Source organism: Amblyomma americanum, chromosome 7 (genome assembly GCF_052857255.1).
Source record: "Amblyomma americanum isolate KBUSLIRL-KWMA chromosome 7, ASM5285725v1, whole genome shotgun sequence".
Classification (NCBI taxonomy): Eukaryota; Metazoa; Arthropoda; class Arachnida; order Ixodida; family Ixodidae; genus Amblyomma; species Amblyomma americanum.
Genome location: NC_135503.1, coordinates 76,720,426 through 76,747,746, shown reverse-complemented (window position 1 = coordinate 76,747,746; position 27,321 = coordinate 76,720,426). Strand labels below are relative to the sequence as shown.

The following is a 27,321-nucleotide window of genomic DNA, read 5'->3' as shown; positions in this document are numbered from 1 at the left end:
ACGAAACCATTGAACTGATTGGCGGTACTGCCAAGGTAGATGGTACTGCATCAGCTTTCCGCGGCACATGCCCCAAGGTAGATGTCTTGCATGCCCTCTGTGATCATCTCGAAAGGTAAAGCGTGGAAAAATCTAATAGGTGCATATTCTTGCGGAAAATGAATTTTAAATGCCTAAGAAATCACCTGACAAAAAGTAAAAGCTTTTTCGCTATTTCGGGGCTACTTAAAATATTCGTCTTTGGCGACATTTGGGTTGTTACGTTTCCGAATTTGGCGACCTGTAGTTAGGGCATTCTGGTAACCCTGCAAGCCGCTAACTTTGCCTATTTTAAACGTTGGATTTGCCAGCGTTCATGAGCGTTTGCTTCGTCCTTTTCCTGCCAGTTCCCTCGTTGCAAGTGTAGTGAGCTTCTAGTGCACTGTACTGTAAGTAAGCTTCTGCTTTAACCTTCTGCCAGTTCGCTACTACAGAAGGCAAAGCTTGTGCGCCTCGAAGCGAGTGGTAAAGATTGTCATTCACGCATGTGGGCGAGCTACAATCACGTAGTGGGCCGATGTTTCACCATGGGTTTAACAAACCCGAAGCGCTATAAGTCCGTGCGCGGTTACGTTAAAACGCCCGTAACAATGCTAAACCGCGTGCAACGGTGACGCATGTGCTTGTCTCCGACGTTTTATTTTGGTACGAAGAACAGCACAACGGTGGCTGTACCCGGACGCAGAAGCGTCGCTCATCGTTTCCAAGCTGGTCGACCAAAGTGACGTCGAACTTCATTCAGATTTTTTACTGACAATAGATATGTTTTATAGTGAGAACGAAGCTTATTTTTATTAAATGGAGTCATTAGACGCTGCTATTTAGGTCGGTGTGTAATCGTAAAGGTGGATCCCCAAGGCAGCGTTCCTTAGGCCCTGCGTCAGCGTATCGGCTAGCATCGCCGGAGGCAAAATTTCAACGCTTGGAAAGTGTCTCTTCGCCGGAGGCGAAGTTTCGACGCTTCGAAGGTCTCATCAGACGCTGCTATTTAGGTCGGTGTGTAATCGTAAAGGTGGATCCCCAAGGCAGCGTTTCTTAGGCCCTGCGTCAGCGTATCGGCTAGCATCGCCGGAGGCGAAATTTCAACGCTTGGAAAGTGTCTCTTCGCCGGAGGCGAAGTTTCGACGCTTCGAAGGTCTCTGTTTGTATTAAACACCTTCCAAACGGCGAAATTTTGTCTCTGGTGACTCCTGTAGCAGACACACTGAAGGGACGCCGAAGAAACGCGCTGCCCCATGGTCCGGCCTTTAACGTTGTGAAACGCTCACGTGTAGTTCAGTGGGTTCAGTGTATATTGTTGAAATAGATAGAAAGGCATTGCCGAAAAAGAGGTACGAAGTTTAGAAAACGCATTTAAAACATTTTGGAAGCACTAGTTACGAACATACTTTTGGACTTTTATTAATACGTGCAGATTGGATGATAAATGGCTCAGTGACCTGACACAGCATTAGGCATTGTCGGTGCGCTTTCAGCAGGAGTCTGGTGAACTGGTGTTATGTTGGCTGCGCCCTGTCGGTATGGCACTGTCTCTGCCTTTCTGGGTTTTTGCCCTGTGCCACGATTTCTGAAAGTGTATTCTCGAAATTGCTGGTGTCTTTACTGCACTCCTCTGACTGTGCTTCAAGAATACTATCAGGCTGTGTTTTTTTTTGTACCACTTATGCCATTCAGTGACTACATTGATGCAGGTATGGGGCACAGAACATAACTGTTAAAAAAATTAAGTACGCGCCTCTTCATATTCTTATCGCACATCACCAACATGCACATTCCCATGCTGGTGATATCATCAGTACAAGTGCAAATCATGAGTGTGCAGAATGTCCACACCCATTAGACACTTTATTTTAAGAAATGCTATTGACATATTCTCCATCTGTTTACTTGTCCCTTTACATTTATCTACATATTTCCAGTTATCCTGCCTTTAACTATCCCAAACAGCAGCCTTGTTAGAACTTTTTTATACAAAGCATGCTGACAGTAAGCGATGAAACCCTTAGCGGTCTCTACGATTATCTCCTAGGGATTCCGATGTTGAGATTTTATGTTGCTACATGATGTTCCATATTTTGAGTGCAGTTGTAGTGACTTTCAGTTCACATTTTCGAAGCACTAAGTACTCGTGGCTGCTGACAACTATATTACAGCCAATTATCTTGCAGATTCCGGTCCATTTAAAGAGAGTCATGTGCTGCTACTTTCATTACTAGTGGGGAGAAAACCATGCAGCATTGGTAAAATCAAGGGTTGAATCGTTGACCTTTCCACTGCACTGGTGGCTTTGTGGTATGAGCATTCGCCTCTCATTTTGGAGTTGTGGGGTGGAGGTTGTTTTGCACGTAAAAATACAGAAAAGAACACTCAAACTTTGCACTGAGGATGATGGCAGTGCAATGGGCATTTATTGCACTTAAATCCATGCTATAGATTTTACCAATATTGTTCCTGTTTCTAAATCTCATAAGACATAGGCTGTTTTTTTTTCTTTCTGTATTTACTCAATTTTGCAATTAAAAAAAGGTGGACGTGTCAGCGCAGTCCTGGCCTGTCCTGTCAAAAAAAAGTCTTTCCATCCTGGTTTTTTGCTTTGTGGCGGTTGTAAACATTAGTTCTCAAAGTTGGAATCCACCTTTCACCTGCCTGGGATCTCCCTGATTGTGAAGAGTTAAACCTGCTTAAGATTTTCCTCCATTAGAGTTCATATTGGGTCACTTTTTTCAAGGAGTGGGCAGGTCTTCGTGTTGGCTGCAGGGGAACAGTCTTTGCCTAGGCACTGTGTTGTGGGTCTAGCTCTGTTTGCTTGATGGCAAGGTTGAGTGACCATCTTTATTGGGAGCCATAGGCAGCCTAAATTAATTTGGAGCCCTCAACTACTGAGTCTTTCATAGCCCCTTTGCAACTTTGAGCTGTTTTATCCTGCATACTGTTGCCACGGTGGTTCAGTGGTTATGACGGTCGGTTGCTGACCCGAAAGACATGGAATCGATCCCTGCCGTGGCGGCCGAATTTCGGTGGAAGTGAAATTCTAGAGGTCTGTATACTGCACAATGTCAGTGCACATTAAATGGGCTCTGAAAGGGGCTCCAACAAAGTTGCGGTACGCCTGGGATTTTAAAGCATGCCGCATCACGAATATTGAACACGAAAGATTTTTTTATGCGCTTTGTAGAAACAGAGTTATCTGCAGTCAAAATTTGAATTTCAGCGCCTTCGAGCCTTTCCCTCTCCTCTCGTCACTTTTTGCATGCTGGAAGGTCTGCACTCCTTCGCCAGCCCCACCTCCGGGGGAGAGCTTCCTCACCCGCCGAACCTACGCGGCTTGTTGGCCACGGCCTCGGTAGCTGTGTGACGTCTGATAGAACCTAACCAGTAGCCATCTGTCAACTGGTGTACGTAGATGCGAGCGACGGAGGAATGTGCGAGCATGAGAGAGCCGCCGGGAAGGTCTCGCCCTCTTACGCGCGTGATTGTGCGGTCTCTGCTGCTTGTAGAAGTGTATATTTGGCTCAGGTGTTTGTGACGACGCAGTGCAGTGATTGAGAAAATTAATGTCCTCTCCTCGGAAGGTGCTTCAGAGCCCCTTTAAAGGACACCTGGTGGTAAAAATTTCCAGAGCCCTTCACTGTAGTGTCCTTCATAGCCTAATTTGCTTTGGGATGATAAACCCCTATAAACCATACCATAATTTTCTATACCCTTTTCATTAGGAGTGGACTTGGAGTAATATTTCAGGCTGCCTAGCCAGTTCACCTATGAGATGGCTCATCCTGGTGGTACATTGCCTTTTTCTGCAGTCTGCGCAACAGTGCGTGACATGATGGAGGCATCGACTGACTCCCTGCTCAGCGTACCTGGCACGTCTTCTGCTGGCTCACGCTCTGATGAGACCAGTATGCCCCCTTCTGAGCCAGCGGCCGAGAATGAGACTGCCCCTTCTGAGCCACGAGCCAAGAAAGCGAAGGCATCCAGAGCGCCACGGAGGCATTTGGTACCGAGGCTGCGTTCCTGCCGTGGGCGGAACTTGAAGATGACTGTGCGCTTCAAGAGTGAAGGCTTGAAGGATGACGATACGAATTGGACAGTCAAGTGAGTCTGGGGTGTTTCTTGCAGACTACTGCATGCTGCATTAGCTGACCTACTCTATATGCCTACAATCTTTGCAGCTGTGGCTTCTTTGAAGGATGTGTAATGCGATGAGCAACAGTAGTTCTTGTGTCTGAATGTTCAAATTTTCAAATAATTGGGGAATAATACTAGCTCTTGGGTTCACATGACACCTTACCACGAATAGTTCTACAGGTTGCTTTGATTTGGCTGCACTAACTGCACTAGTTCCGTGAAGTCCTTTGGTGGCGCCGCCGGCGTGCAGCATCAGTTCAAGAAGTGCAGCTCGCACTGGCTGATTCGAGCACAAATGGTCAAGAGCAGGCCTGGCAGTCCATGAGCTTTTGTGTTGCCACCAAATTTCACCAGGCGCGTGCTGCCGACATCTACTGCCTCCAAATCCCGAACCAGGTGAATTTTCAAGCAGCAAATTGCTTTGAAGTGTTGCCATGAACCTGCCCTACGAAATCGTCGTTTCACTGGAAAGATAAAGATTTAAAAAGTTGTTGCATATATAATACCGGGTTTGTTTCAGCGAAAATTTTAACAAAAATTTCAAATTTACCGTAAAAACCGGAATATAGGTCGAACTTTTTTTCAAAAAACCATGGTGAAAAGTCGACCCCCGTCTTATATACCGGTCATTGGCGGAAAAAATACGGAAGTCTTGCAACAATGGGTGGCTGAAGTCAACAGCCTCCATCACCATCGCCATCAGCAGCAGTGCCGCCATTTTGCGTTTCAGTAGGTGCAAAGCGGAAGCTAACGGCAATTTACCGTCGCCTCCAAGAAAAACACGATTGAGAAAAACACGTGAGGAAGCTCACGGGAACCTGGCGGCACAGCGCGAATTTGGAGTATCCGAAAAGAGCATTCAGTACTGGCGGAGGCAGAAGCTGCGTATTACAACTTGCAGCAACCAGAAGAAAACATCATTTCGTGGGCAGACCGTAGTGTATCGTGAATAGGAAGGAAACGTTGCGCTGCGAGCAAGATCGCTGCCTGTGACTGCCGAATGCATCCGCGTGAAAGCAGCAGAGATCGCGCGTGCCTCTAGACTCACGAGGGCGCAATTCAAAGGCTCGCCATCCTGGTTGCGGCGATTCATGAAGAGGAGGGCTTTGCTCTACGGCGCCGTACTTGCCTGTGCCAGAAACAAACACGCGGGCCGATTGGTGCGCGATATTGTTAAAAAATTTGCCTGGTGTACATATAAGCAGCATTTAAATGAAATTAAATACTGTCACCATTGTGCAACCTCTCGAGTCGCATTTGTTTCAAAGTAAGGATGTCTTTCGGTACTTTTCCCATTGAAAAAAGATCTTTTTCATTTTTAGAATTGGTTAGTTAGGGGGTCGACCTATATTCCTGTTTGACCTATAGTCCGGTTTTTACGGTAGGCTTTTTAGGGTAAAAATATGGCTTTTGCAGAAAAGTATTACCAGTTTTCTGGCATTTACTTTTCGTTTCTGCAAGTTCTCACGAAAAATTTGGTGGCACGTTGTCTTACTAATATCGAGAGCATCTATATGCATGCAGACTGTAATGGTGCGGTCTTGCTGTACGATTTCCTTGATCCGAGCCACGTTGTTTTCATTCCGTGAGGTTGAAGGGCGCCCCTGCTTTGTGTCATCTTCCACCGACGTTCTCCCCAAAACGAACCTCTTGTGCCACCCGCCGCGGTGGCTCAGTGGTTAGGGTGCTCGACTACTGATCCGGAGTTCCCGGGTTCGAACGCGACCGCGGCGGCTGTGTGCCAGTTGTTGTATCGTAGTAATGATAATTAGCAATGAAACAGTACACGTAGCATACGGTCGAGCCGATCTGTATTCTCCTACTTCGTCGTCTTCTCTCCCCCCATGCGCGCGAGTGCGTGCAGCGCACTTGCCACACTTCATCTTTATCACATTTCCGCCGCACTTAAAAAAAACAAAATGTCTAGCGGATGTCATAGTCTTTGAACCATGCGGGCCGCTTCTTTTTGCGAGTACTTCGGCGAGGCGGCGCAGGAGGTGAAGTCGCAGTTGCCGCTGTGGATTTACTACACGAGGGTTGAGGAGCGGCTGCCGATTCCGGAGCGGGCGGAACGGCTGGCATCATATGGATTGAAGGCGCGTCCGAAGAAGGACCCTGGACCACGGCTCCGGACTGTGGACTTGGCGGCGGCATGCGGTTGCCGTCGATAGGCGGCGAAATATCAGCGAAAAGGGCCGCTGGAGCTGAGGAGGACAGTTGCTGCTGAACTACTTCTGGGCGAACTGCAGAAAACTTGGACGAGTGCCACACTCGCCCATCATCCAGCAGATAAGATGCAGGTCCACGCTGCTCCACAACCTTCCGAGGCTCCGAAAACCGAGCTGACAGTTTGCCTCGCACATTTGGTTTGCGGACACGCACGTACTGGCCAATCTGAAAGTCACTACACTGGGCGCCACTCCGCTGGTCCGCATAAAGCTTGTATTGCGCTTGTTTCTCGTCAAGCATCTGCCGCAAAAGCTTAAGCGCTTTTGTCGGATCCATTGAGAAGGACTGATCCGGCAGTCCTACGACGTTAAGTCTTGTGCGGGGCAACCGGCCATGAAGTAGGACAGCTGGTGCAATTCCTGTCGTGGCATGGGGCGTACAGCGGTAGACACCGAGGTAGTCCACAATCGCTGTACGTAGGTCGCGTCGCTCGCACAGAGCTAGCTGAATGTAGGACTTAAGCACTCGATTGAATCGTTCAACGAGTCCATTAGCTTGGGGATGGTACACTGAAGAGTAGCAATGGCGTATCCCCCGTTCGCGGAGGAAAGTTTGCATGGCCATCGATGAAAATTGAGGTCCGTGGTCAGAGACAATCTCTTGAGGGTAACCCTCACGAGCGAAGAGGCCAAGCAGGAATTCTTGAACGATTTGAGTTGTGATGGCATCAGCGAAGACAACTTCGGGCCACTTACTGTAATAATCCATGAGAGTAATCGCGAAGCGGCAGCCACTGGGAGCTTGGTCGAAAGGCCCCACGATATCAATGGCAACCTTATCCCAAGGTTTCTCTGGGAAGGCGACAGGTTGCAGAGGAGCTGCCACCGGACGAGCCGATTTGTCACAGGACTGGCACACGACGCATGTCCGTACCATTTCTTCGACGTGCTCGTCCATTCGCGGCCACCAGTAGAGCTCTCGCAGTCGACTTTTCGTGCGGCTGATCCCGGGGTGTGACTCGTGCGCGATGTCCATGAGGCGTCGTCGCAAACTTTCGGGAACGACGAGCCTGTCACCTCGGTACAAGACGCCTTGCACGACGGACAGCTCCGAGCGCAGGAGATAGTATGGCCTAAGGTTCTCCGGTAGGGATTTCTTGTCCGGCCATGTCGCCGATGTAAACTGAATGGCTTGAACTGCCGCGTCGCTGGTGGTTGCCTCTTGAAGCTCTTGTAGAGTCACGGCTGGCGATAGCAGGCGGACGAAGTCGTCGTCACTGGCGTCGAACTCACTGGGCTCACTGCACGATGTGGTCGGTAAGGGAAGGCAGACAGAGCATCCGCAACAGAGTTGTCATTGCCTTTGCGGTACTCTACAGTGTAGTTGTAGCACAACAGGCGAGCCGACCAACGTGAAATTCGCAACGGCCGATGGCCCGTTCCTTTTGTCGACAGCAAAATGACAAGTGCACTGTGGTCGGTGCGTAGAACAAAAGGCCGGCCCCACAAATACACGTGCCACCGTTCGCACGCCCAAACGCAAGCTAGGGCCTCACGTTCACCAACAGAGTACTTTCTTTCTTGGGGTGTCAAGGTACGGGAGGCAAACGCAACAGTTTGCAGGGAATGGCCGTTGTCTTGCTGAAGCACTGCCCCAAGGCCATATCCGGAAGCGTCTGTCGTTACGACCACGGGAAGGGCAGGATCAAAAAAATGCAACACGTCACATGACGTCAACATGGACTTCAGTAGTTTGAAGCTTGAATCCGCAGCAGCAGTCCAAGTGAAGGCGGAGTCGCTGCCTCGAAGTAGGGCGCGCATAGGCTCAACGACGTCGGAGTAATGCGGGATAAACTTGGAGTAGAAACCCGCAAGTCCAAGGAGGGAGCGAAGCTCGCTGATGTTAGATGGAGTCGGAGCCTTCGTAATCGCCTCGATGGCAGAAGAAAGCGGAAACAGTCCTTCACCGCTGACAACATGCCCCAAGAAAGTGAGCTTCGGAACATCGAAGACACATTTGTGGTTGAGCTTGAGTCCGGCTTGGGACAGGCGCTCGAGAACAGCACGAAGGTTGGTCAGGTGCTCCTGTCGGGAGGTGCCATGGACTATGATGTCGTCGATGTAGAAGAGGACACCTTTGCACCCTTTTAAAATTAAGTGCATCATCTTCTGAAAAGCCGAAGGCACCGAAGCAAGGCCGAAACACACTCGTTTGAAGCGGAAGAGGCCATCATGGGTAATGAATGTGGTCAATTCCCGACTCTCAGGGCGAAGTGGTACTTGATGGTAAGCCGAGGCAAGGTCCAACTTCGAAAAACGCTGTGACCCGGCCAAGCTATGTAGAAGTTCTTCCGTTTGAGGCAAAGGAAAACTGTCGACCACAATAGCCTTGTTCGGCTCACGCAAATCGACGCACATTCGAATGGAGCCATCTTTTTTCTGAGCCACGACTATGGGTGAAATCCACTTGGAAGCGTCGACCCGTTCAATGATGTCTTGAGCTTCAAGCTTCTGGAGTTCCTCGGACACCTGCTGACGAATGGCAAACGGCAGCCGTCAGAGCTTGCAAGGAACAGGAGAAACGGAATCCTGCACTCTGACTTTGTGCACGTAGCCACGAGCAACTCCGAGTTCCTTGGAGAAGAGATGTTCGAAGTGTGGACGTAGCTCAGGAGGTAACAGAGGCGTATCAGGTGTCATGGAAAGACATTCCAACGATGCACCTTTGAATTTCATTTGTAGAGCGGCAATGGAATCCAGGCCCAGCAGCGTTGTGCCTCCCGAGACAACGTACAACAGGATGCAGGCAGTACGGTTGTGGAACTTTGCTGTGGCAACAAAACACCCTTGGACTATAATCCGAGACTTAGAATAGTCCAATAGTTGAACTGCAGTTGATTTAAGCGGGAAACATTTAGCGAAGAATCGGTGGTAGAGGTCTTCAGAAATAATTGACACAGATGAGCCGGTGTCAATCAGGAAGCGGATGAACTTGCCTTCTATCAGGACTGAGGCGAAAATTCCGTTTTTTTGACTTTCAACATTGAGAATAGACGCACTGCTGGAGCCATCCGGCATCGACGATGTGTCAGCAGTCTGCAACTTGCTGAACTTGAACAGGACGGTCGGACGACTTGCAGAGAGAGTCGAAATGGCCCACCTTGCCGCACCGACGACACTTGCGGTTGCGGGCTCGGCATGCAGGGTTGTTCGCTAGGTGAGTTGTAGAACCGCAGCGGTAGCACATGCGCTCTGGTATTGCAGCAGCAGGTTGTGATGGTTGACTTCGGCACTTGCAGCACTGGGCCTGAGGTGGTGTTTGTCTCGATCCGCGCTCGCATCTCACACGATGTACTGGAGCGTCCTCCTCAGCCAATTCCCTGGCTTCCCGGGAAGCTTGCTCACACTGTCGAGCAAGGAGCATGGCGCGCGACAGAGTCAAGGAGGAGCCTTCCATGAGTAGGCGCTCACGCAGATGGCAACTCGAGGTCTTCTCCACCAGCTGGTCCCTGATCATATCGTCCGCCATGGTCCCAAACCCGCAGTCGCCGACAAGGCTGACTCATCGGCTGTCTCTCCTGGAGCCTGAACCCGACGGCGAAAGCGATGACGTGCGGCGATTACATTTGCGGATGATTTGTAATGCTCCGACAGGATGGATATCGCCGCATCAAATTCGTCAAGGCGGGGCGCCTCGTCACCGGAGTGCGAAGCCGCAGCTGTAGGCGCTGGAGTGGACGACGGCGGCGCCAATGTATAAAAAATGCGCTGACCTTCCAGTCCGAGGCAATTCAGCAGGATGGCCTTCCGCCTGTCCGCGCCCAGAGTAGAGGCACCAGAGGCCAGCATGTAATTCCGGAACGCCAGCTCCCATTGCTCCCATGGAAGGGCAGGACGACCAGGAGTCGGCAGGAAGGGTGGTGGTGGCTGAAGCCCAGAAAAGCTCATGACGGATGGTGAGCAGGCCACGTGAAGGTCCCGAATCAAAACAGCATCCTCGTCGCCAAAATATGTTGTATCGTAGTAATGATAATTAGCAATGAAACAGTACACGTAGCATACGGTCGAGCCAATCTGTATTCTCCTACTTCGTCGTCTTCTCTCCCCCCATGCGCGCGAGTGCGTGCAGCGCACTTGCCACACTTCATGTTTATCACACCCGTGTGCTGTGCGATGTCTGTGCACGTTAGATATCCCCAAGTGGTCAAAATTATTTTGGAGCCATCCACTACGGCACCTCTTTCTTTCTTCTTTCACTCCCTCCTTTATCCCTTCCCTTACTGCGCGGTTCAGGTGTTCAAGGATATATGAGACAGATACTGCGCCAATTCCTTTCCCCCAAGACCAATAATTATGTTGGTAGGCGCCAGAAAAGCGGTGAATCGTCTTGAGTAGTAAGCTGGTTAAGTAAATTTTAATAACTTTCTAACTAGTACAGTTAGGCGCCTAGCTGCAATTAGATTTGTAGCCGGTCGTCAGTAATGGCCGTATCAGTTTTTAGAATTCTGAAAACGGGATTACCCTTGGCACTGGGGTTCGACAAAAATTTGTCGTTTTCAACTAATTACGTGCACTGACGGTGTTGCTTTGTCTGCATACTTTCGAAAGCACATGTATTTGCGCTCGGCACAGCCAAAGTTTGTCGAGCCACAGTGATGAGCGTAATCAAGTTTTTGAAATGCAAGCAACTGATGTGGCTATTGCTAATGACCGGCTACAAATCTCTAATTGCAACTAGGCGTCTAACTCAACTAGTTAAAAAATTAATAAAATTAGTTAACCGGCTTACTACATAAGACTATTCACCACTTTTCTGGTGTCCGCCAACACCGGTAATACTCTGCCGCAAAAGCCATATTTTCGCCCCTGAAAGCTCATATAGAAAATTTTTTTTTTGAAGTGGTCACTGAAATACCTGGTGTGTACTATACAGTAAAAGCTCGTTAATTCAAACTGATGCCCTTAAGAGAAACTTTCGCATACAACGAGCGAGACCTGCACGACCGTCAAAATATACATTATTTCAATGGCACAAAATCACGTATAATGAACATCATTAGGCCCTGCTGATCGGAGGAAGCGAATGGACGGCGTAAACCCGGCGCCGCGATGCGAGATAACCTGCCTCCGACCCCTTTGTGCGCCCGCCGTGTGGTATGTTTTCCCAAGCCTCATCGCGGTTGAATTGCCCGCCCCGTTTCGTGCCGCTCTTAAACGAGCTACCCTTTCCCCGCTGGCGCACCTTCCAAGACCACCCTCCCGGCCCTCCTCGCTACTCCACTTCCCTCTCCTCTCTCTTGCAAATCCGTGCGTGGCCTCCGTGATCAACCACGCCGGTGCCGATCGCGAAGGCCACACTCCGTGAAGCAGGCCTTCCGTGGGAGCCAAGAGGTGGCTGCAGTGACGCTCACGGACGCCCCTCATTGGTCTCTCCGCTGGTGATTGCGTCTGTATTTTTAGCTTGAGTGCCGCCTGTGTGCGTTGCACGTCTACCCCATCGCGCGCTTCAGTCACTCTTGTTGCGGTGCGGACGTTTCATTGGCTTCGTTCAAATTTCGGGGCCCTGGTCGCCCTCGTTGTAATTCGAAATGTTGGACGGGAACACCGTGCCCATTTCGATTGTATTTAGCGGTTGAGATGATGAAAGCGGCTTGGGCGGAGCTGACGGCCACTGGCAAGTGGAACTGCTTCCGCAAGGCCGGCTTCGTCGACACAGTGTCTGACGCCGAGCCTGATGCTTCGCAAGATGACCAGCCCGGCAGCGATTTGTTGCAGCGCGTCGTCGACTCTGACATGGGGGGCCATGACATTGGTTGGAATGATTTTATTCCTGTCGATGACTACGCCGACAGCGCGGAACCGTGCACGGAGGGCATCGTTTCTGAAGTGCGGGACGAGAGTGACGCGGAGGAATCAGATGAGGATGAAACTACGGAGCCAGCACCCATAAGCGCGCCTGTAGCAATGGGCTACATAGAGAGCCTCAGACAACTTGTCTATGCCAAGGGTCTCGGCGAAGAGCACTCTTTTGCTTAAAATAATCCGGAAACCTCCCTCATCGGATCTGCGCTGCAAAAACACACGTCCATCACAGACTTTTTCGCAAAGAAAAAATTTTGTGTTTTGACAAGCAACCGTCTTTAAAGCTGTAGTCCACTTACTGCGAACTTCGGGATATAACGAACAGACGCCGCGTGACGCTCATGTTCTTTATAAGCGGGCTGGACTGTATTTCCCTAGCCAGGGGGCTCTCCCCACCCTGTTTCGCTGTTCCAACCACTGTATTGAATTGATTGCAGCCTCTCATGCGAAGCCTCTTAAAGGACATACAGTTGAAACCCGGTTTAAAATAGTACACATGGACTGCATGCACATGTGCGTCCGTGAAGCCTGCACACCCCCAGCGCCCCTAGTGGATCGAAGCTGATGGGGCACACTCTTGGTCTGGAAGATACCATCTCTGGAGCACCCTCCCCTGTATGTGCACCTGCGGGCACCCACCAGTCTAATTCCTATTAATGTTGATGACTGTGTCATATATCATCAGATTAATAAACCTAACGAGTCTCATCTTCTACAGGAGGGCCTTAATTCATTATCATAATGATGTGTCGTGTGGTTAATACAGATTATTGTTAACAAAACCAAGGTAATTACATTCATTTTACTCCATCTCGGTAATTCTTTGTAGCACTACCAAAGCTGCGATGAGTGCACAGCGATGTTCTGACACTGCAGAATGTTGTGCCAGTATAAAATGGGCATATGGGATAGCGTGTGCTAAGAGCATTGCGTGCTTTGTGGTGTACATGTGCAAAACACTATTTCAAGTCGAGCTTTACTGTGTGCGTGCGTTATGTATGCTATTTGCAGAGTCTGTCGTGCGTGGCTCGTGCCACTGCTCTTTCAAACGCGAAAATATTGTTTCCAAAATGGTGTTGCACTTCTAAGCAGGACTCCTAGCTTCAGGATAGATTAATGTTATTACAGTAGCCGATGGGTAATTCGGACTTCAATAATTCGGAGTTGTAGGATGTTCCGGACCTCGGTGAGGCACCGTCAGTCACTGCATAGAAGCACATACATATTCGCGACGGGTATTTCGGACTTCAGAAGTCCGAAAGTTCGATTTTTCGGACTAATTTCAGTCGCCTGCAGCCGAAAATTGGCCATTTTATCGGCTTTTCTCCGGCGCAGAAAGCGCCATCTTGGGTTGAGGTGGATTTACACTGCAGTTGGATTGGCTTGACACACTTACGTCCTGATTGTTGCCAGTAGAGGTCCCTGCGATCTCTGACACTTTGAGGTGGCAGCCGGATTGTCATCGCCGTCAACTTGCTTTTGTCGCCGGTATTGTCGCGGGCAGTTATCGCTTGTCCCTTACGTTGAAAATTGGTCGTTGGGGGAAGGAAATTGTGCAGGAGCTATCTCGCATATCGGAGGGAAGAGATAAAAGAGGGGCTGAGAGAAGAAAGGAAGAGGTGCCGTAGTGGAAGGCTCCGGAATAATTTCGACCACCTGGGGATCTTTAACGTGCGCTGACATCGCACAGCACACGGGCGCCGTTGCGTTTCGCCTCCATCGAAACGCGGCCACCGTGGTCGGGATCCAACCCGGGTACTCCGGATCGGTAGCCGAGCGCCCTAACCATTGAGCCATCACTGCGGGTCTCATACGTTTGCCATTCGCCGTTTCGTCACTTGGGCTCCTCTGACCGCGTTGACCGAGTGGCGCTCAGTCTTCACGAAGTTACATCCGTTCGCCGTTTTGTTATTGCGTCCGGCGGTTCCGCCGCTTTGAACGAAAAGTGCCTTATCTTTGTGTGTGTTTGACGAGCGGTGTAGTGCACACTCGGGTTGTGGACAACATGGCCCCGCCAGGTCCGTCAAAGAAGCGTGGGAAGTATTCCAACTAAATGCGGTGACCTTTCTGTCGATCGTGTACAGTGAAAGCACAAATTTGGCGCAAATACAGGCGCAAATCGTCGCCAGCAAGAGAAATTTGTCGCGAGGTAAAATCAGTGACATTTTTAAGCAGATTTCATCTCAATAAAGTAGTTTTTTTTGTACTTCACGGATTTTTCGGACTGTTCAATTATTCGGACCATTTTTCGGGTCCCTTCGAGTCTGAAAAATCGGTCGGCGACTGTACTGTCGTTTTCAGTACGTTCACTGGCCGTAAATGGGGCACGAGGCTTTTGCTTCATCTTATTTCGACAATAACAAATCATATGAGGGATAAATTCGGGCTATTTTTTATTTGGACGGACGATTCTGCCACTTCTATTCTCGGGAGCAGCGTCGGTGTGAACCATATCTATGTACGCTGCAGGCAGACACACAGATGGCGAGGCACGGAGGAATGTGTTTAACGCACTCTCTTGATTGTTTGAGGCAGTCGCTGTCTTCAGTAGTGCCGCAAGGAACTCGTGAACTACAGTATACATGTCGCTACAATGTACCATTTTCTTATATCAACCATGCTGCCATTGAGTGGATAAGTCAGTTCAAATGCCTCTGTGTCATCATGTCATGGAATCGGCACATGGAATACACCTTCAGCAGAGTGAGTAGAACACTAGGAGTAATTTGAAAAACACTGTACATGTGGCTACACCTGACACAAAGCTCCTGGTGTACAACATTCTGGTGAAATTGCAGCTGGAATATGCCGCCTCCATTATTTGGAATCCGCATCAGGGTTATTTAACACAGTTACTCAAATCATTACAGTACCGTGTGATTCGTTTTATAACTAGCAACTACACATGCGACAGTATTCCTCAGCTCCGAAACTCCCTGAATCTTCAAACACTCCATCAGTGAAGACTCATTTCTTTACCTCAGTATTTTCAAACTCTGCCACTGCAGCTTTCCAAATTGAACAGATTCGCCATTCTTCACATATATTGGGGGAATTTTTTTTGGGGAAACACAGTAACATGTCTAGGCGATCAAAAAATTTTTGTTGTTCCTCGTTGAAGGCTGCTTTTCCTTGGTGTGTGGTGCACTTCCCGTATGTTGCAAGGGCATCGTGTGCCTTATTGCGTCTTTCTGGGCAGCCGTCAGACCAGATGTCGATTCCATTCATCACCTGGATAGGCTTCATTGGAGGGTGTTCATAAGTATCCAGTGACAATATCCATTGACATTGACGTAGCTGTTCGGAATCTGATTATTGCATGGCTGATGGCACTAGTGTTAAAATAGTTGCGAAAGCTGGCACCACATCATTTTACTCACCAGAATTTTCATAACTGGAATATGATGCTTCTGGCATCTGAAACTTACAAAATCTGTTTCAACATGTTCGATTCTGTAAAGGATTTGTTGTACATCTGAGCTGTTGTGATTACAAAATTGTTCTTCAGTGCTCATTTCTTATTTTTATTTTGTTTAATATGCTGCAAACTTTCTATGACATCAGATTCATTGTGGTGGAAGGAAGTTTAAAGGGGATGTTTACTTGTGGTTAATAACAGTGGGGCACAAGATTGCGAATTGGCATGTGAAAGCATTCAAGCCAGGCCACAGGTACTGAGGCTGTGTGGTGGGTTGGCTCTGTATTAACTGGCAGTCTTGCTTTGAGCTTGTACTGCAGCCTGTTGACTTGTCATGAAACAACTTCTGTCAGCTTGTCCAGAGTGGGATATCACTTTTGTGTAAAAAACTCTACAGCTAAGAATTATCCACAGAACCCTGCTGTTCTGTGTTCCACAGGACCTCTGAAAAGGAATGTACCAGCCGGGAAACATAGTAGTCGGGAGGCGTGCGTGAGAAAAATTGTACCATCGTTGTCTGGCCTTTTTCGGGGGGGGGGGGGGGGGATTGTATTATTTTTAACTTATAGTAAAGGTAGCAATGCTTCACTGGAATTTTCAAGGCTCTGCAGTTCTCGCACTCGTTTGCATGCACTTAATGACCTAGATGCCCTGCGATGGCTCTGTCCTCCTGAGCAGCTTTTTGTGGAAGGCAGGTAGTAGCGAAGATGGAGGCAGTGCATAGCAGGTGAAGTTTGGGCATGCATGAATAGTTATGCTCCATTTTCAATGCAGTCGCTTTAATCCTACAGAATCTTCATCTATTGGAACCTAGAAATTGTGTTAAGCCGCAGACAACAAGGCAAACGTGGATGATAGAAACATGCCTTTTAGCCAACGGCGCTCCCCGCACAGCATTAGCAGTCATACAGCTTCGTTTTCGCGCCTTCAGTTGTTCGTGCTGCACCGGTGATGGAACTGCACTAGCAGCTGCATCCAGATTCATGCTGCCTGTAAGTGTGCTCGACAGCATTGGCATGGTTGCAGCATGGCGGAAGCCACCGAACACGGTGGCGGCCATGTGTCGATGGATTCGTTATTAAAGAAGAAAGACAGGCTATTTGATGCTTTTGATTCACTCTCTGAAACAAGGTTACTAGCGCTAAAAAACGCAAGCGACAGTGAATAGACGCAATCCCTGCAACACAGGAAAAACAAAACCAAAATTCACAACACATGAAAGTGCTTGCTTTTTGCCATGCAATCAAATCAGGTAAGCAGATGAAGTCTGTTCCGCTTTAGGCAGTCTGCCACTGCTGTTCCACGCTCGCTGAACGTTGTATGTCAAAATGCTGGCGCAGGGTAAAGCACTGTTGCGACGTAGCATGTGGGAATGCTGTCACAGTTGCGACATAACCGAGGAGTCTGTATCGCATGGGTTTCTATTGTATTGGAGGTTAGGTGGGACTGGCTCATGAAGACATAGCAGCTGGCAAAACTCTGCACCCAGGAACATAACAGCAAGGTTCTGCTGCATGTTGTTACTGCTGTGTCTGATGCCAGCTCAGCTTAAGATGATCAGAGATTTCTTCACTTGAAGTCTGCTTGTAAGCCTGCCTTGCAAATAAGCTGCTGGGTGCGGAAGGAGTACACGTCATAGTGCTGTGCTTCTGTCTCTGCAGTGAACGCAAGCAGCTGTTGGATGCGTTGAAGGAACATGGAAGCAGTGACTTGGAGAAGCTGGCCCAGGCAGTACCGGCGCGATCAGCGACTGCCGTCAAGTAAGTTAAGGGGGGCGCGGCTCTTGAAAACCAAAAAATCGCGAAAAAGTCGATTTTTGGGAAGGTACATATTCCGGCAGTATGTGTCAAACTACCTTTTCTGTAAATATGAACGACTAATTCATTGTGAAAGTACTTCATATTAAATATCTAACAAGACGCGGTGCCCGCTGAGCTGCGAGAAAGCGCCGAAAATACCCCAACTTAGCGCGGACGCTGTTCCTCAGCCAGCGAACCAAGCGCCGCCATCTTGGTCTTGTTTCGTTCGTGAATTCTTGCTCTTTTTTTGCCGCCTTCGGTGGCGGTGGCATGGTGGGAGCGTGGCTCGCTTGTGATTGGGGCCCTCAAAGCGCCTTTCGAGTTTCCCACATTTTAAATGCGAGGCTGTGATTGGGTGAAGGACGCGCTCCTCGAAAACACGGGGGATCGTGCGGCCGCTGTTGGCTGCTGCGCGCGTTGACGCAGCGACCCCCTCTTGCGGCGGCCGCCGCGTCGTCCGTCTCGGCTGCCGTCGCTCTTTATTTCGTTTTCTCGTTGTGATCGCCGTTGTCACGTCTACGATCTCTCGCCATGCCGTCCGAACAGTTTCCTGCAAACTGTTGACTATTGCGCAGTCAGTCACGATGTGTCCAGCAAAGCTAAAGATGCTACACGCGTTCGGTGCGCGGAAGCGTGCAATGAAGTTTGTTCGTTCGGCAAAGCGTGCCGCCAAAAACTGTCGATGCTTCCAGCCACGTAGCTGCTTCTGCATCGCTACTAGACAGCGATTGCGTCGCCGCTTCCAGCGACGTACCAGCAGCTTCATCGGTGCAAGAATGCTTTGCTTCGGGCATGCCTTGTGCGCCGAAGGCATCAACCTCGGAGATTGTGTCCTCCAGCTTCTGTCTCGCATCTACCCCGAAGCGTGACAACGCATCGCCCGCCGTTCACTTGGAAACGCATTTCCTCATGTGCGACGTGATCGAGATTCTGGTTGCATCTCGGGAACCACTTATTGAATTTCCATGTTTTTTTTTTCCGTACCTGAATAAATTTCTAAAGGCAAGTCAAGCTCGTTTATTCAGAATATTGTGTCTGGAATTTGTCATAAGCAATTAATTTTGGCTAATGAGGTCTAATCAATGACACCAAATTCAGTGCTATGCTAAAATTTTTCAGCGAGGAAATTCAACAAAAGGGCCTTGCCTTGCCCTGCGGTACCTATGTAGGAATAACCATTTTCAAATTCTCCAGACCTGGAGTAAGGGGCCTATGTGAACCAGTTTGATATGCTCCTGTAACCTTAGAACCAGTGTGCACAGCTTCATGAAACATAGTATTTCTTGAAATGTTTGTGCTGTGAGCCTACCCTGAAAATTTCAGATATCTCAAGAAACAAACAAAGTTGGTGTTCAAGGGTAGCCTCCCTCATTAGAAAGCTAAGGTAAAAAAATTAAGCGAGTCTTGAAAAAAAAATTCTTCTTCAAGCTTACAGTTTGTGAAAAATGCACGCTCAAAACAAGAATGAGTGTGCCCAAGATGATTTGTAGAAATGACGTTTCTTGTACAAAAAATGGAAAAAACAGTCGTAACCAACTGCAGGAAGCGACACAGAACTTCTAATTGCTATGACCTAGTGATGTGCATCTGCTTTTTGCATGCGTGTTCTGCAGCTGTGTGCCACTGATCTTTTACACACATCAGTGCTGATAAATGTGACTGTGAACTGAAAGTGCAATATGTATGTTAGTTACTTAAACGGGCCTTACAAAAGTCACTGCAAGTTTTCTCTTGTGTTTGTGTGATATTATTACTCTTTGCATGTACTATAGTAGACAGTCAATAATTCAGACTTCAAGGGACCAGGGAGTTTAGTTTAAATGATCAGAAGCTTGAATTTTCAGAAGTGCACCTTTATATGATCCAAGGCCAATGGTGATTTACGTCTGTGCATAACATTTTGTAACCTCTTCTGTGTGCAGACATAGCTATAAGCATCAGTACAACATCAAGTGTTGGTGAAATGCAATGATTTATTTATTCAACCGCCAGTGTTAAATGGAGGTGGGGTTTTAAAAAATGTTATCAATAATATACTTGTTTCCCATTAAAGTAAAATCGCACTAACTGGGACTTCAAGGAACTGAAGAAAACGCCCGAATTGTCTGAAGTGCGACCATCAAATTGTCCCTAAAAATTTAATAAAATCATCTCGCTGCATAGTAAATGCCCCAAAGAGTGCAGGTGTGGTATGTCTGATGAGAGGAAATTAGTGGTGCCAGATATGAAGCCACCAAGATTATTGATGACGCGTAGTCAATGTATTTTTATTGAAAGGAAATAGATCTGAAATTTCGCTCTCTCTAATTCTTGCAGCCATTTTCTGATGGAGCGCCGGTGCAAGAAAGATCGCATCGTGGTGCAGGGCGCAACTGGCAGACGCACGACGCAAGCTCTTCGCATCCTACGGAGGGCGCTGGACGTGAAGCGGCGTCGCTTTGACCGCTCACAGGCGCTTGTGAAGGTGAGAAGGCAACGGCAGGTTGCATCCTTCTGCCAAATCCATTGTGTATTGTAAAGGCATCAGTAATGTGAGGAGCGCATCGGATGCAGCACCCAGGGCCATCTGCCGCAGTCCGAAATCAAGGCCAGGCTGAAATCAAAGCGAAGACTTCCCTAGATTTTTTTGAATTCATGGTGTTGGAAAAAATGCTCAGGCGCCTCTCTCCCCCAACAGGGTAAAGAAATGAATGGCAACAGCACTCGCCTCTCATGAATGCAGTCATTCCCAGGGCTAGCTAGACCACATGGCTAAAACAGGCAGCAAATTGAGTGTACTCTCCATAGAGGGAAATTGACGTGACAAGCTTGGTGTGCGAGGATCCTGTTGTACTTAGTGGACTCTCACATTTTACATTTGTTATTTACCATTCAGTGCTCCTTGGAAACGAGTCTGCAAACTCCGTTCGCCAACACGACATTTCCGTAATGTTGGTGACCCTATCACACCACAGCAACACGGGCTCATTGGAAAGAATTCCCTTTCATCCAGCAACATGTGTCTGAAACTTCTGTGACAACTGATGGCGAACTCCTTGTCACACTGGAAAAAGAATTTGGGTGGGGCTCCTCCGCCACCTCTATCCATGTGCAGCTGCTAAAACAGGAGGTGCCTTGTGCTGTCTAGTGCCTTATGCGTTTTGCAGTAAAGATGTAGAACGAATACAGTAATTCCTCATTAGAACGAAATCGCTTTGCTTGAAATATCGCTTTATTCAAAATTTCTTCCGGTCCCGACCAAAACGCCTGCATTTTAAGCCACATTACTCGAAGCGAACGAAGAGCTTGAGCCGCTTAGAGCGAAGTGGCGAGCGGAGTTATCGCCACGGCAGCGGCGACTCGTTTGCGCATGTTGTGACAAATTAATACCGCCGACGAATTAGTCTCAGGCAGGCACAGAACAGGCCACAAAGGTACCAAACCTACGACCGATGACCTGCCTAGTAACGGGTACCGAGCGAGTGCCGAGTGCCCCCAGCTGTTTACAGCGGATGCGAATGGAAGCGCGCCCAATCGGTTGCAGTCGCATCACTGGTGTCCCCAGTGATAGAATCCAAACGAAAATAAAATTTTCATGACGCTTTGCGATGCCAGAAAACCGCATGCCAGAAAACCGTGGTCTCGTGGCTGCCGAAAAGTGGCCAAAAGACCGCGGGCAGACTTGCGCCATAGCATTCCAAGGGGTGCGCTCGGTGAGCAAAGTTTTACCGCTCTAAAGAACATTTTTGGCTCTGAAACGTGCCAAAAAGCACGAAAGAGGTGTCCCTCCGATTATGAGCCCATTCACGCTTGCGAGTCGAGAGCGAGGTGAGCTTTCGGCAGCAAACTGAGCTTCTCCCTGGCTGCCGTCGTCGTCGCTAAGCTTAACCATTTCACATCGGCCAAAGCAGACAAAACTCTCGAAAGTGCGCGAACAACGTCTTTTCGTAGAGTTTTCACTTCAGACAAGAAGGCAACCCGCTGGTCGCGGTTGCAAGCATGAATAACGGTGATGTTGAGCTGCTGCCTGGTCGCAAGCGACTGCTGTCGCACGCCCTTTGCCGTGTTCGACACGAGGAGCTATGTTAACTAATCAGGAAGACGACCTTGGGGAAGCCGGCCTAGAAATTTTCTCGCTGCTAGTCATAATCGGCCTGCATCGCAATAAAACACCGCACCTAGCTTCATTGCACTTTTGATGGTGCAAATCGACTGATAACTTGCCGAAAACACGAAAAATCTGAGCGCTGCCAACGGCGAGTCGGGCTGTCAACATGGCGGGTCAACGCAACCACGGTGCTTCCCCGGCCATTTTCTCAAGCAGGTCATGCTTGATTCACGCCATCCAACTAAACGAACGGTCGAAATGCTTGGCAGGGCCATTGAATTTTGTTCCTAGACATCTGTCAACGGTGCGGACGCGACACTGCGCGAACACTGAGGCTCGAAACGTAGAATTAGCATAGTGTCGTCGACAACGGTGCACCGAAAAACTCAATTGCAAACTTCACAGCTGTACACCTCGAGGAAAAAAAAGTGCCCGTAATCATGCGAAGCCCCCACTGCAAAACCGTTCAGTTTCCATGATCGCGCTGTGTACCTAAATTGAGCGGCTTATCATTTTTTGAGCACAACAAACACAACCTCAGACTCGAGCCATAGCATTTCCGTGACCCCCCACCGCACGAAAGCGGCCACTGCCTTCGGGATTCAAAAGGTTGAATTCATGGGCGGCGACCGTGGCCTTGTGCAATGCATGGTCAGATTAGAGCAGGGGCTGCACGCACCCGGTAATAACATCAAACAGCCAATGCTTACGCCTTTTTTGCACCTGAATTAAGTTTAGCTTTACTGAATACATTGTATTTTGACTTCCACGCCGTTGTGGCACAATTAAAGCTCGACTGCTTTAGATTTTCTCAGGTGGTCGCTTGAATCGAATTGCCGCTTATAACCAATTTTTTTGCCGTCCCGCTGACTTCGTTATAACGAGGGATTACTGTAATTGCTGTGTGCGGCTACTGCAGCAGTAATCCGCCTTTTTCACGACGCGACTGCGCATGCGCCCATTCCTTGGCGGCGGTGTCGCGAAACATATTGGAAGGGTCGCACGCTGTACTCGAGACTGGCCGTGGAAGTGTAAACAAACCGGCTTCCTACGCGGGGTGCGTTGCTGCAGCCGTCGGGCGTTCAGCGCGACGCATTTGGCGATACATACGAAATGTGCTGCTTACGGCTGCAATGCCCAATATGTAAAGGGAAGCAAACTTGAATTTTTTTGCTTTCGGAGCGCTTCCCGGGACAGCCTTCGACGAGAAGCGTGGATAAAAACAGTTCGCCGGCTCAACGATCGTGGATGCCCTTGGGCACCGTCAAGCACGTCAAGACTGAGCGGGAATCACTTTGTGACAGGTACGAACGATGTACTGTGGTTAAATGCATGTTCAGTCTATCTCGAAGTGTTTTATTCATGGGCAAAAAGGCCTCGAATGTCACTGCGGCACCCAGACATCGTTCCGACGCTTTTTGCTTTCTCAAGCAAGAAGGCCAAATGGACAAGTGCTGTGAGCTGCTTTCAACGTGCGATGGAGCGGGCAATGAAAAAGAAGCTGCGAGAGCATTCACGCATGGTGCTAAAATTTTGTCATAATCTCCTATGGAAATTTCCTTGCTTATGCCACTACACCCTGGCCAATCCCCCCCGTGTGGGTACGTGCCATGTATTAAGAGGCACAAGAAGAAGAAGGTGCGTTATGCGTGTGTTCACATCATATCCATAATGAAGAGCTCTACGTGGTATCGCCAGAATGGATCAATCGCCTCTCGCGCTCGTCTTTATGGACGCGCATGCTTGTTTAACCTATGCAGCGGTGTGCTGTGGGAAAATACAGTGAAATGCTAGCAGAGCTGCTTTGTTCAAGTACGCTTGCGCTTTTATAGCTCGTGTAGCTATTCTGCAGCGCTTGAGCACAACGATTGCTTGTGAAAACTGTTGTCCTTAGTCGTTTTCTGTACTACGGCGTGCACGATGTAGTATCCACCTTTCATGAATTGCAGGCATATACAGCGGAAAACGCCAACCTCACTAATTGGGGATATCTCATTGAACATTATGTTCCGAATGTAGCCTTCATCTCTGAAGCGGCGGCCCTTGCTAGCTGGTGTTCGCATCGCATGCCGGATGATTGGAGATTCTGAAGAATTTGCTCTTCGGTGGGCGCTGCAGCCTGCCTCGGACTTTGCACCCAGCCATCAGTCAACCCTATAAATCCTCCAGGTACCAGGTGCTGGCACACGGCATCGTCGACAGATTCCAACAAAACATGCTCCGGAGCGGCAGTCAGTCCTGCCGGGTTGGGCGCGCAGTACCCTACCAGTGAGCTTCCAGCGTTGTACGCGAGGTGGCAGCACAGGAAAATGAAAAAGGCGGATTATGCTGATGTTTTGCGTTGTCGATTCTGTCTCGAACGGCTCATACATATGACAGGAAACGCGCCTACACATTACACCGTCTCACTTCCGAAGCGAGTGCAGTAGTACAAACTAAAAATGCCTACAGGAAGCATACCCCCCCCTCAAAAAATCTCTGAGAAAGAATGCGACGGTACTGATTTGTTTATATTGGTTTTCAATACGCCTGGTCAAATAACTCGTGCTCACCCGTGACATCTAATCCCTCGTTGTAGCGCTCTCTTCTAATGATCTATCCTTAAACTCAGGCTGATGGTACCTGCTTCGTTGCGTCTCACAAAAATCTCCTCGTGTCGACCATTGCGATAGCTCTCTGGGGTGAAAATGACAACAGCATATTTTCACGAGCACCTTGCAGACTTATCTGCCGACATCCGTGCTGATTTGTTGCTGGCTGGCGCCGTTAAAACCACAGAAGACGGAACCGTCGCTACAGGCAGAGAGGGGCTGCGCCAGAGAGAAAGGGGCTTTGTGGAAAGCCACGCTCGTCAGGAGCGTATGGTAATTTGCACACAAGTATGGGACGGGGACAGGGCGGCGCTCCTCCACAGTGGCTCCAGCGGAGGCGTGGGCAGGATTGAGGCATGGCAGCCAGCCATCTGGCGGTGTCGATGACAGTAGTCTGCCTGCCGGCATTTGCATGCCTGCAAGATGCTGCACCGCGGCAATTTGCATGCCTGCAAGATGCTGCACCGCCGCAATTTGCATGCCTGCTAGATGCTGCACCGCCGCAATTTGCATGCCTGCTAGATGCTGCACCGCCGCAATTTGCATGCCTGCAAGATGCTGCACCGCCGCAATTTGCATGCCTGCTAGATGCTGCACCGCGGAAATTTGCATGCCTGCTAGATGCTGCACCGCGGAAATTTGCATGCCTGCTAGATGCTGCACCGCCGCAATTTGCATGCCTGCAAGATGCTGCACCGCCGCAATTTGCATGCCTGCTAGATGCTGCACCGCCGCAATTTGCATGCCTGCAAGATGCTGCACCGCCGCAATTTGCATGCCTGCTAGATGCTGCACCGCGGAAATTTGCATGCCTGCTAGATGCTGCACCGCGGAAATTTGCATGCCTGCTAGATGCTGCACCGCCGCAATTTGCATGCCTGCAAGATGCTGCACCGCCGCAATTTGCATGCCTGCTAGATGCTGCACCGCGGAAATTTGCATGCCTGCTAGATGCTGCACCGCGGAAATTTGCATGCCTGCTAGATGCTGCACCGCCGCAATTTGCATGCCTGCAAGATGCTGCACCGCCGCAATTTGCATGCCTGCTAGATGCTGCACCGTGGAAATTTGCATGCCTGCTAGATGCTGCACCGCGGAAATTTGCATGCCTGCTAGATGCTGCACCGCCGCAATTTGCATGCCTGCAAGATGCTGCACCGCCGCAATTTGCATGCCTGCTAGATGCTGCACCGCCGCAATTTGCATGCCTGCAAGATGCTGCACCGCCGCAATTTGCATGCCTGCAAGATGCTGCACCGCGGAAATTTGCATGCCTGCTAGATGCTGCACCGCGGAAATTTGCATGCCTGCTAGATGCTGCACCGCCGCAATTTGCATGCCTGCAAGATGCTGCACCGCCGCAATTTGCATGCCTGCTAGATGCTGCACCGCCGCAATTTGCATGCCTGCAAGATGCTGCACCGCCGCAATTTGCATGCCTGCTAGATGCTGCACCGCGGATATTTGCATGCCTGCTAGATGCTGCACCGCCGCAATTTGCATGCCTGCTAGATGCTGCACCGCCGCAATTTGCATGCCTGCAAGATGCTGCACCGCCGCAATTTGCATGCCTGCTAGATGCTGCACCGCGGAAATTTGCATGCCTGCTAGATGCTGCACCGCCGCAGACAACAATGCGGCGAAAGGAAATGCTTTGCAAACAATGCTTGCAATCGGGAAAGGCACGAAAGTGGTCAGTCACCACAAAGTGCGTGCTTTGGCTGGTGCGTTGGTGCCAGAAAATTTGCCCAGCCGGAGAGCAGGCCAAACAGTGTCTACGAACGTTGTTTGTTCCTAGTGCTGGTTCCCGAAAGCTGTCATACTGAGGCAATACTACAGCAGCCTGTCTTGTTTCTCTGCTGCTTGTGTAGTGTGACATGTTAGGGAATGAGTTGGTTCAGCAACTTGTTAATGGCTCGCTGGCGAAAGTGTTTTGCCGATGTCACTTTTGTGTTTCCGCAGTGTGACACAGGCCTAATGAGCTGTCATTTTCTTTGTGGGTGTGTCTTACTCTCTATTGACGCCCGTTTTGTGCACTCCCAAGGTAGTGCTCTATGACCAAGCTGCCATTGTGCCATTAGAATCAAATCGTCATTCCAGAGAGGTGGCAGTAATGTGTCAGCATTGGAAGGCCTGCATTCACCCTCTGTCGGCTTGCCTGCATTGGTCCCTTCTTCTTTGCATGCTGTCTTTGTGCAGGTGGTGGAATCGTGCCAGCGGCAGCCCTTCGCCGATCCCACGGAGGTTTATGGTCTGGAGCTCCCCCAGTTCGCGGACATCTACCAGATGCTACAGGATGTCATGGAGAACAAGGTGCCAGCTGCCTTGGGTCCCTGCGAGCAGTTTGTGGTGCGCCGCCTGCTTGGCACCCTGACCACCGCTGTGGCCTCGCTCGATTTAAACGAGGAACGTGAGGTTCTGAAGCAGCAACTAGCCTGGGCAGCCGTGAGTCTCTGCACATTTCTATAGGAGTGGTCGAGTTGCAGTTAGTTCTGGATAGATTTTTTTTTTGTGAAAATAACAAAAAAAAATTGTTTTTTTGTGGAAAAAAAAATTCATTCCCTTCAGGGCCCTTTGTTGACCTAAAGTGCGGTGAGGCAAAAGCCTTTAGCGCGGTGTTGCTGCTTGTGTCACTGATGTGTAGTTAAGGTGTTAAGTACACAGTTGTTACTACATATGCGCTTGCAGGAAGTAGCGTAATCGATAGCACGCTCGGCTCCGGAACAGAAGGATGGTGGTTCGAATCCCGCCGTGTTCAAGGATTTTTTTCTTATAGAGTTGATGTCATTTGATTGATGGCTATAGTGCGATAGATTTCGAAAAGGGACAGATGGATGGAACGAAGCATTAAGCCGATGCCAACGCATTCGCTCATTGGTCTTCTGTCGCAGTGTAGCTGGGGGAGTAGTGTGCTTGCGTTTGCCCGCATTCTGGGACTCCATTGACGCGAGCGTCTAGGAGGGAGGTTGCGCGGCACCCGGGTCGACAGCTGCAAGGCGTCTGGCGTGGGCGCACCGTGTGCGCAGGTGGCGCCACCTTGCGCATGCGCAGTGAACTACCAATGGCGCAAGAGCGTGACATCAGACAGACAGGCTGATGGCCGCGAGTATGAGCCATTATGAGCATGAGCGAGTATGAGCATGGTCCCTCTTGTTTTGGCTTCTCGCCACCATGCCATCGCTTCCAGCCGCGTTTTTGCTCGTCGCTCTAGCGGTGGTGCTCTCCATTGGCG

General features: G+C 49.5%; 1 protein-coding gene across 1 annotated transcript; it reads left to right on the top strand.

Annotated features, from left to right (window-relative positions):
• Positions 1-470: 470 nt before the first annotated feature.
• On the top strand, positions 471-26,817 carry LOC144097245 (uncharacterized). Its single transcript, XM_077629988.1, has 5 exons — positions 471-504; positions 3,840-4,131; positions 17,274-17,372; positions 19,728-19,875; positions 26,289-26,817. The coding sequence occupies exons 2-5, from the start codon at positions 3,860-3,862 to the stop codon at positions 26,556-26,558; spliced, it is 789 nt and encodes a 262-aa protein (XP_077486114.1). The 5' UTR covers positions 471-504; positions 3,840-3,859; the 3' UTR covers positions 26,559-26,817.
• Positions 26,818-27,321: the final 504 nt, after the last annotated feature.

Bases quoted from the DNA above. Each gene is read 5' to 3' on its own strand.
- LOC144097245 (XM_077629988.1), top strand. From the start codon at position 3,860: ATGATGGAGGCATCGACTGACTCCCTGCTCAGCGTACCTGGCACGTCT. The intron at 4,132-17,273 runs GTGAGTCTGGGG...CTGTCTCTGCAG, and splicing joins GATACGAATTGGACAGTCAA to TGAACGCAAGCAGCTGTTGG. The intron at 17,373-19,727 runs GTAAGTTAAGGG...TAATTCTTGCAG, and splicing joins CGATCAGCGACTGCCGTCAA to CCATTTTCTGATGGAGCGCC.